The 10,479-nt window shown below is 35.5% G+C and overlaps 2 protein-coding genes across 3 annotated transcripts; one reads left to right on the top strand and one right to left on the bottom strand.

Moving 5' to 3' along the window:
• The first annotated feature begins 864 nt into the window (after positions 1-864).
• LOC107810791 (sulfite exporter TauE/SafE family protein 5) lies at positions 865-3,906 on the top strand. Of its 2 annotated transcripts, none has more exons than XM_016635620.2 (4): positions 865-1,802; positions 2,710-2,811; positions 3,079-3,228; positions 3,321-3,906. In XM_016635620.2, the coding sequence occupies exons 1-4, from the start codon at positions 1,005-1,007 to the stop codon at positions 3,627-3,629; spliced, it is 1,359 nt and encodes a 452-aa protein (XP_016491106.1). In that variant the 5' UTR covers positions 865-1,004; the 3' UTR covers positions 3,630-3,906. The 2 variants fall into 2 exon arrangements, with proteins under 2 accessions (XP_016491106.1, XP_016491105.1); XM_016635619.2 differs by having other exon boundaries at positions 2,710-2,844.
• A 564-nt stretch (positions 3,907-4,470) lies between these two features.
• LOC107810790 (transcription factor ILR3-like) lies at positions 4,471-7,487 on the bottom strand. The gene is made up of 5 exons (XM_016635618.2): positions 7,097-7,487; positions 5,791-5,853; positions 5,325-5,399; positions 5,002-5,164; positions 4,471-4,916 (listed from the first exon to the last, which is right to left on the bottom strand). Exons 1-5 carry the CDS (start codon positions 7,219-7,221, stop codon positions 4,650-4,652), a joined length of 693 nt encoding a protein of 230 aa, XP_016491104.1. The 5' UTR covers positions 7,222-7,487; the 3' UTR covers positions 4,471-4,649.
• Between the last annotated feature and the right edge of the window lie 2,992 nt (positions 7,488-10,479).

The following is a 10,479-nucleotide window of genomic DNA, read 5'->3' as shown; positions in this document are numbered from 1 at the left end:
TTATTTATACAAGATATATTATAAATACCGGATACATGCATATATGTTTTTCCAGTTTACTTTACTCCACCAAGTAAACCAAAAAACATCCAACTTATCAAATCCAAGAAGCTTCTATGATGCTTCATTTCACCCGTGCACTCCAAAATATGGCTGATAAGCTTCTTGCGTGATGTCTAAATTGATTTTAAAAGCAAGTTACACGTCATTTACGTCTATTCTAGGTGAGTACCAGGCTCTATCATCATTATTCATTATATACTTGCAAGTAATAGAATAAGTTCAAAATGAACATATACATGTAGTAATAATAAAACACCTAGAACTATATGTTAGAAAAGTTATGTTGATCATCCCCATGTATTGATCATCCATCTTGTTCCTCCACGATATTTGTGAACATGCACGGTCTCCCCCCAACCCAAAACCATAATCATATACTTGGCTACAAAATTCCACTATGCATGTATGGTCCCCCCCCCCCCCCCACACACACACACACACCAAAAAAAACCATAAAAGGGTCAAGGTTTTCAATTTCTCAAAACTTAATCCAAAAAAACATGCATATAGCTTCTATTTCTCAACAAGTCATTTTGAAATTCTGCTTATTTATTGTGATTGCAAATACGTGTTATTGCCATGAAGACAATGTTACATACATAGAGTTTGAGGCTTTAAGCATTAATTTGTCCCATTATTTTAACTTATTCTTCGACCTCTTTCTTCACTTAAAAGAGTAGCAATTTGATCAGTCACACATCTCATCCTAAGAAGCCAAATATGCTTGGATGTTGACATGGACAATTGGTGAAAGTTATATAGACGATGACAAGTGGCAAAAAGATCCAAAATAAATTCTAGTTTTCCTCCCATGTCTTTGTACAAACCGTCATTAAGTCCCATATTTTAAACCATCAACATTTTTTTCCTCTTAGGACACTACACCACCTTAAAACCTCTCCTCCAAAGCACACTCATTGTAACAAAACATTTTCAAGAAAATGAATTGTCACAACAGCTACCTGAAATGGACATTCTTCCTTATTTTTCTTACCACCTGCAGATTTTCTATAGCAAAACAAACAAACCCCACTTCAGATATCCCCAAATTGGATCAATTCTTGAATGCAATATATGAATGGAGGGTTAATCAGCAGCAAAAACAAGCAGATACCGGTCTAAAATTACTTGAAGCTCCCACTGTAGTAGCAGGGGTGCTCTGTTTTTTAGCAGCCTCTATATCAAGTGCTGGTGGGATTGGAGGTGGAGGTTTGTATGTACCAATTCTCACTATAATAGCTGGTGTAGACCTCAAAACAGCTTCAAGCTTTTCTGCATTTATGGTCACAGGTGGCTCTGTTGCTAATGTTGTTTGTAACATGTTCATTACAAGTCCTAAAAATGGTGGCAAGATTTTGATTGATTTTGATATAGCATTGCTGTCGCAGCCATGCATGTTGTTGGGTGTTAGCATTGGAGTTATATGCAATCGTGTACTCCCGGAATGGCTCATCACTATACTGTTTGCTGTGTTTCTTGGTTTTTGCACTTTCAAGACATGTAAATCAGGGTTTAGTTTTTGGAAATTGGAATCAGAAGTGGAGGTGATGAGGCCAAAAAATGGGAATCAAGAATTGGAAAATGGGTTGCTAAAAAATGAGAGTGAGCCTTTGTTAAAGAAGGAAGCAAAGGGATTAGAAAGCAGCAGCAGCATTCCATGGATGAAAATGGGGGTGTTGGTGATGTTCTGGTTTTCCTTCTTTTTCCTCTATCTTCTTCGTGGAAATCGATATGGACAAGTATGCTCTGTTTTGTTTACACGTATCTTTTTCATTTGTTTTATTTTTTCTTTTTTGGGACACTTCATGCCATAATTGAGTCCTATGATCCTATTATATATTGTTATGTAGTAACATAACTGCGATTTTTATATTAGATACTAAATAAAGGAGGAACTACATAAAGTAATTTATAGTAGTGCTCTTCTACATTCTATATCATGGACTTGGTTTGAATGGGATAAAAATTTATTTCAATTTTAAACAATTTGGAGTTCTCATTTCTCGCTATGGTCACCAGAATTACCTAGAGATCTTCGCACTTTAAGGTTAAGTTCAGTTTTATTTCTCATCATTAGAATATAATGCTGAAATTTAATATTTTATACTACTACTCTTTTTAGTATCACAAACATGATGCCGATTCCTGTCCTCTTTCAGTTTAGTGAGCTCTGTCCTCTTCCCCTGTTAAAAGTAATATTCTTTGCGTCCCAAAAAATGACATAGTTTGTGTTGAGACCATGAAAACTACAATTTGGAAAAAACTAAGTAGTCTTTGCTATCATGTTTAATAACTCGTTTGTTCCTCGCTACAGAGGTGGATAACATGTTTGTTTTCAGCTTTATCATTTCTATCCAAACACACAGCTTTATTCACAGAATTAGCTCCAACACCTAAAAAGTACTTGAATTGTTTGGCTCTAGTTCTTGAAACTGGAAAGAAAGTGGGATCTGGTACTTTAGTTTATAAACTTGAGATGTGTTATTGCTGAAGTGGGATCTGCTACTAATTCCAACTGCTTAAGAACGGTAATGGCTAGATGAGGAAAGAAGTAGAAAAAGGAAAGTGGTGATGAGAATAAGAATTTTGAAATGTTGGATTACCTGTTTGTAACATTGTAATAGAAACTGTTCAATGAATGTGCAGGGAATCATTTCTATGGAGGCATGTGGAGTGGGATACTGGATCATCTCGTCGGTTCAGTTTCCTATGGCTATCATCTTTACGTCATGGATCTTGTATAATAGAGTAAGTCAGCAGAACATACCTTCCAAGAAGCAGGTATCTATAAGAGAGTTTATACTACTTATGCTAAGTAAATAATTTTTGCACTATCGTTGTAATTTAACCCGTCACAGTAGGCTATTTAAAATTTCTTGATTAGCAAATTAGCATTACTATAGACAGTTACCTGATGGTGTAGAAAAACTATATATTATCGGTGCACAAAAGTTGAACTCTTTCTTTTGCTTCATTTCTTGATTAAAAGTTAACTCGGTTGTTCCTTAAATGCAGGAAGGAAGCAGTGAAACTAAACATGGACCTTCAGGGAAGCTCATATTCCCATTAATGGCACTACTAGCAGGGGTTCTGGGCGGCGTTTTTGGAATTGGTGGTGGGATGCTAATTAGTCCCCTTCTTATCCAAGTTGGAATAACTCCTGAAGTAAGCTTTCCCTTACCTGTTATTATTCCATCTTAGTTATCCTTAAATTTGACTTTTTTCTTGTAGGATCTGATGACTTTGTTTTACAATAGGTGACAGCAGCAACCTGTTCATTCATGGTGTTTTTCTCCTCTAGCATGTCTGCTGTGCAATATCTATTGCTAGGGATGGAGCAGGTGGACGATGCCCTCATCTTTGCACTTGTATGTTGTGTTGCCTCGATCGTTGGATTAGTAGTAGTTCAGAGAGCCATAGAACATCATGGGAGGGCATCCCTCATTGTGTTTTCTGTTGGCACAGTTATGGCTTTAAGCACTGTTCTCATGACCAGTTTTGGAGCTGTTGATATCTGGAGGGATTACGCTAATGGGAATTACATGGGGTTCAAACCGCCTTGTTGAGAAAAGAAAAAGATCTCTTAAGAAATGATCCACTTCAAGGCATTGTCCAAGTTTTGCATTTTTATGCTCTATTTCTTGGGAAGCTTTTGTTAAGAGATTCATATTAGTGAACATGAGTGAAGAAGTGAGCTCCGAGATGTTTGTAACGCCGATTATGATGTTTAAGCCATGATTTTAGATATACTTATGTACTTCCAATTGTTATGCCTAAGCCATGTTGATTACTCCTATATAACAATAGCTTGTACGATGGTTGTCTCTTTTAGAGATGAGTTTCCAGTGGATCTTTATCTTTACTTTACAGAAGATGTTCTTCAATGAATACCTACTTAGTATCAAAAACATAGTTTCTGAAAATAGCTAACTGAAATACAGAGTAAAAAGTTGTCTGGACGAACATGACTCTCAACAAATAAATTGCACATACAGCAAACCAGACCCAGAAAAAAAATCATTTTTATCGTTTTATCTAGGCGGATGAGGAAGATTATAATCAAGAAATAATAACTAGCATGACAGCTTACTAATTAAATGAGTGCTCAACCTCTTCCTTCCAACTCCATAAAAATTGGAGCAAGTTGTAGCTGACAATATATTATCTACGGGGTAAATGACAAGAAAGAGCATAGTGTAGCATTCATACATAGTCGCTCTAAAACATCTGTCATTGCTGACCTAGAGGATATGAATGTATTAACCATTCCTGCTCTAAGACTAGAAGCTGTTAGCTGACTGCAACTCTAGATTCAAAAATGTACAGTCAAAATTGAACAACCAAGAATAGCATGTCTTGAGGATGCTCTGCTTGGTCAGATGATATAAATCAGATAAGATATTCATGTAAACTTCAACAAGATTTACACGTTAATATACATAATCAGTTGATTGACTACCTCATTATAGTATGATGCACCAATCTGATTATATTAGGAGAACAAAATGTCAGCAAACGTCAACAAAGCTGTTGACATACGAGTCAAAACATTCCCATAATTCTAGTAACAAAAAGTCGCATAAGATTTAAGCAACTGGGGGACGGAGAGCATGATCCTCTGAGGTATCAACTGCAGCAGGAGGCACAAACTGCCACATAGGGATTCCAGGGTAGCCAAGATATGGCATCATTTTGCTTGAATAGACTTGATGTAGAGCTGAAAAAGGAGAAGCCATTGCAGGAGGGTGTGGTAAAAACCCAGGTTGAGCGTTTGTGGTCTTCAGTTGCTGCTCAAGTTTGTCTTTCTCTGCTTTCAGCTTCTGTTTCTCATCTCGGAGTTCATTTTTCTCAGCCTAAAACAGAACAAAAGAATAACCACTTTATACATAGCTCATGGGCGAGAAAATAACAACAAAATAATGAGTTCAATGATCACACCTTCAATTCATTAACCTTCTCCTGCAAGTTGTCATAAGACTCTCTGAGCTTCTGAGCTTCATCTCTCAACTGCACCACCATTCGAACCGCATCACTCAAGATAACAGATTTATCCATTTTGGGCTGCTTTCCAGGTTCCAGGATAGAACTTAATTCTTGGAACCTTGAAGAAATAAAATAGAAGAATAAAAAACAACTTTATATTTAAAAATAATTCCAGCAACCAGCAGTAACGAATTTAAATGCAGCCCTAACCATCAGTAAAGCATGCAAGAGTTGGATCACACACAGAAAAGAGAAGGAGAGAGAGAGTATGTGTGTGCCTGTCATTCAGCTTGTCCCTACGCATTTTCTCCCTGTGTGCTTTTGAATCAGACGCACATGCTCCAGATCTCGCCCTGAAACAAATAAAGTTTCATATAATGGAAGATTGGGAAAGAGGGAAAAGAAACACTTCAAAAACAAAGAAAGAATAACATGATATTGTTAGATAATGCTACAAGACATCACTGATGCTTTTTCAACTTTCTGATATACAATACAATAGAAAACATAATAGAGTAGAACAAGATAGGAAACAGCCTCTCTACTCCTCTGGAGTAGGGGTAAGGTCTGCGTACATACTACCCTCCCCAGACCCCACTTGTGAGATTCCACTAGGTCGTTGTTGTTGTTATAATATAGTAGAACAAGAGATATTCTGATGTTATGTGCTAGAGGCTACTGTTTTGAAATTTTTCAACTCTTGTTTAAAAAATTCCAGCAAATAATTGATTAAAAGAAAAATACCTCTTTTTGGAGCCGCAGTCCTTCAAACTATCTGAATTGCCGTAGGAATCATCTAATCCAGAACTGCAATTAGGTAAGAAACACATCACATTCACCACCAATTCTAACGATCAATCGGCTTAGTCGTGCAACACAAAAATGGAAACGTTTTCATAAAATTAGAGTGCAAGATATTGAAAAGACCGAAAGGACTTACTTAGCACATACAATCCTCCTCTTACAAGATTAATGTTAAAAATAGATGAGTATCTCTTCTAGGACTAAGGCTGCAGCAACAATCTTCAGGCGGAGATAATTGCCAAAAAATCTCTTCAAAAACAAGTATGTCTAAATCTCCAACTTTATATATGAAAAACACATCCATACTCAAATCATTCCTTTTTCTTGTTTGGGAAAAGGCAAATGGGTGCAGAGGAAGGAAGGCCACAGAAATAATTTTCCTATTCCTAGATCACTGCATCTTAGCATAAATCCTAATTTATTCATCAGTATTTTATGAGATCAGCTAAAGAATCTAACTTGAAAATCTTTGAAAACCTATATGTTTATGGATAACTCTATCAGACCAAGAGCGAAATAACAATAAAATCAATCATTTGACAGCTTCAGAACAGTGGGGCACCTACAGACCGAATCCATTTAGACTAACAAAATCTTCTTACTTCTATGCTACAGATGACGCAAACGACTGGCAGTAGGAAATAAATTTGAAAATACTACGAAACTCATTATTGCCCTAGTTTAATCACAAACTAAACATTTATATAACCTACTGAGATAGTCACCATCCTCATCTTACTCACAACCAATACACCACATAATAGCACAAAATCACCCTCAGAACTCAAATTGAACTTTCCTCTGCTAATTGAAACTGAAACTAAAGCTATTTGACAAGTGTACAACCAAAAATATTATTTTTTCCTTTTCTTTTTCAATAACGAAGTGAACAAGCTAAAATTACTTGTAGCAGTCAACACTCAACAGATAATGAGTTACATGCACTGCCACAAGAAAAGTTTTTATTATCTTCTTTTTGGCTTTTTAAGCAGTCTACTTAAAGTTCATTTTTTTTTTTTTTGTTATTGGCATTTTAAATAGTTCACTTCAATTTCTTAATTCAAGATAATTCAACCCCACATTCCCATTTCACCAACTTAATTTAATTTTAAAAAAGGATTAATAAAAGAATGAAACTTGAATTGCAAAATAATATAAGAATCAACCTAAAGCGATATCAACTAGAGTAAACTTCAATTAATTTACTAAAAGTTCTTGAAAAACAACGCTATGAATTAAAAATTACCTGAGATTATTAGGAAGGGAAAAAGCAGTAGAGGGCCATTGAGCATTGGGTTCAAGGGAAGGAAGGTCTTCCATTAATCCAAGTTCTATAAGCCAATTTGAACCATCTTCTTCTGTTTCCGCCATTTCTTTTCTCCGAAAGGTGAACGGAACTGAGAGTTATCCGGCGCCGGAAAGTTTTCTGTTGAAGAGTGTTTTTGGACAGTGGCGGGCGTGTTAGGTGGAACGGGAAAAATGGAGGAAAATGAGGAGGAATTGGAGAAGTGGAAGGAAATTATATGAGTGGTGGAGGGAGATTTTGGTTTTTGACAGTTAAAAAAGTGAGCCCTACTTTTACTTCACCTTCACCTTCACCTTCAGTGGCATTGGCTTTTGACACCATTATTACTTCTATTTAAAGCATCTGCTATAGAACTACTAGTAGTGTAAAAAGTTACTCTGCATATTTTAATCCGAATTTTCACCTAGAACATATGTCCATTACGGTAGATAAAATTCTTTTCTAAAATAGCCAAGATTGTTAGTCAAGCTTTTAAAATTAATTTATTTTTGAAAAGGCATTTTTAGTGAAAACAATTTGTATTTGACTAATTCATTTGAAAAAAACTTTTAAGAAAGTGCTTTTAAGTTTATTTCTCTCAAACTATCTTTTTAAAAAATAATTTTTAGGAATACTTTTCTTTAATTCTATTGAAAACACTTTTTTCCTTCTAAAAGCTTAGCCAAAGTACCTCTCAAATTTGAATAAAAAGTACTTTTTAAAAAAATAATTGACCATAAAATGATAATTCGTGGTTAAAGGTAGACACATATCCTTACGCCATGCCAAAAGAAGTGCTAAAATTGTTCCAAAAGAATAATCAACAGTTTTCTTTAAAAACCTTTTTTCTGCATTGGGATAATTGAGTTGTCAATAGATAAAAATAGAATTTGAAGTGGCTAGTCATTTTTTTTCTTTTTCTAACTTCGTAAAACGTAAATGTTATATGGGGGATAGTGCTTTAGTTGTTGATTTTATAGTTTACTACTCCCTGCGGTCCAAAATAAGTGATTTTTTAATTTTTTTTGTGATCTAAAATAAATAATTTTTTTAGATTTCAAGAATGAATTAATTATTTTTTTCTTGCATTGCCTTTAGAATAAATAGTATTGGAGTATGTGTTAGGAGTATTTATGTGAAGAGATAATAAAGGTTAATATGGTCAATTTCATTATTAATTAATGCTAAAAGGTGAATTTCTTAATATGTGTAAAAATAACTAAAAAATCGCTTATTTTGGACCGGAGAAGTATTGATTAATCTTAAATTGTTAATCAAATAAGCCACTTGGACGACTTCTGGAAAAGCTTTTTATAATTTTGTAACTAAAACAGTGTGCAAAACGTGTTTCGACAGTTGTAAATTTTTACTGAAGATTTTTGTGAGTGTTCAGAGTTTGCTACTGCTATTATTCAAAGAACAAATTAGATTAATATCAAAAGACTGTCTATTCCTGTTTTGATTTAAGGTTTAAACCCCCCTCCCCCTCCCTAGCAGAGCCACCTTGTACGAAGGGGTTGTTGAAGTTGTCAAACTCCCACATCGGTTGGGGAGAAAAATTATTGGGATTTTTCCCTTATAAAAGGATGCCTAATGTTTAAGATTTAAATACACCTCTCATTTGCCTTCTTATTTTCTTAAGGCATTTGTATTTTGTCTCTTTAGTATTATTTCACTTGTATTTTCGGAGTGGAATAAAATATTGGTTGTGTCCGAGGAAGTAGGCAAAATTGGCCGAACCTCGTAAATTCTGGTATTCCTTTTATTGTTGCTTTATTGTATTATTTATTATTTGGTGGCTGCCATAATTTTTGATATAGTAGTTGTGACTCATTCACACTATATACATTTGGCTTCCGCAACAATTGGTATCAGAGCCAAGGTACTGTCTAAGTATGCTATGTGGTTACAGCATAGTCTGATCTTCCACATCAGAAAAGATTTATCTTGGTAATTAAGTCAAGGTTCTGTCTAAGTATGCTCTGTGGTTGCAACTTAGTCTGATCTTCCACACCAGAAAGGAGATAATCTTGATTTTGTCGTCAGCTATTAAATAATATTTGTGTCAAAGATGGGAGACAATAAACAAGAAGAATCTACATCAAGTGTCAACAATACGTCATCATTGGCATCTTCGCTTATGACAAGAATTGTGTCAAATGCGAAATTTGCGGTAGAAATTTTTGACGGATCAGGACATTTTGGGATGTGGCAAGGCAAGGTTCTAGATGTCCTTTTTCAACAAGGGCTAGATCTTGCCATTGAAGAAAAAAGACCAGATGTTATTGGAGAAGAAGATTGGAGAATTATCAACCGTGTTGCTTGCGGTACCATTCGATCCTACCTTGCTAGAGAGCAGAAATATCCATACACAAAGGAAACTTCTGCAAGTAAATTATGGAAAGCACTAGAGGATAAATTTTTGAAGAAAAACAGTTAAAATAAATTGTACATGAAGAAGAGACTGTTTCGCTTCACCTATGTTCCTGGTACCACAATGAACGAACATACCACCAGTTTCAATAAGTTGATCACAGATTTGCAAAATATGGATGCAACTTTTGATGATGGTGACTTGGCCATGATGTTATTGGGGTCACTTCCTGATGAGTACGAGCACCTTGAAACTACTCTACTCCATGAGAATGACAAAAAATTTCCCAGAGAAGTTTGTTCGGCTTTGTACAGCTATGAACAAAGAAAGGGAGAAAAACAAAAGGACGGAGAATGAGAAGCACTGGTTGTAAGGGGTCGTCCTCAAAATCAAATGAGGACAAGGAAGGGAAGATCCAAGTCAAGATCTAAACCCAGCAAAGATGAATGTGTCTTTTATCGAGAAAAGGGACACTGGAAGAAAGACTGTCCGAAGTTGAAGAATAAGGCCAAACATAACAATGGAAAGGCCATTATGGATTCAAATGTAGTTGATTGTGATGATTCAGACTTCTCATTAGTTACAACAAAGTCATCAACATCATCAGACATATGGTTGATGGACTCGGCTTGTAGCTATCATATGTGTCCCAACAGGGACTGGTTCGTGGAATTTCAAGAAGGAGAATATGGAGTCATCCACACAGCGGATAATAGCCTTCTTATATCATATGACATTGGTTCAATACGATTAAAGAACCATGATGGAATGATCAGAACATTAACAGATGTTCGATATGTACCGGATTTGAAGAAAAATCTCATCTCTGTGGGAGCCCTAGAATCAAAAGGGTTCAAAATCATTGCAGAAAATGGAGTGATGAGAGTATGCTCCGGTGCACTAGTGTTAATGAAGGCCAATCGGAAGAACAATAACATGTACCATTATCGCGGTAGTACAGTTATTAGGA

Source organism: Nicotiana tabacum, chromosome 3 (assembly GCF_000715075.1).
Source record: "Nicotiana tabacum cultivar K326 chromosome 3, ASM71507v2, whole genome shotgun sequence".
Taxonomy (NCBI): Eukaryota; Viridiplantae; Streptophyta; class Magnoliopsida; order Solanales; family Solanaceae; genus Nicotiana; species Nicotiana tabacum.
This window is presented reverse-complemented; position numbering and strand designations above follow the sequence as displayed.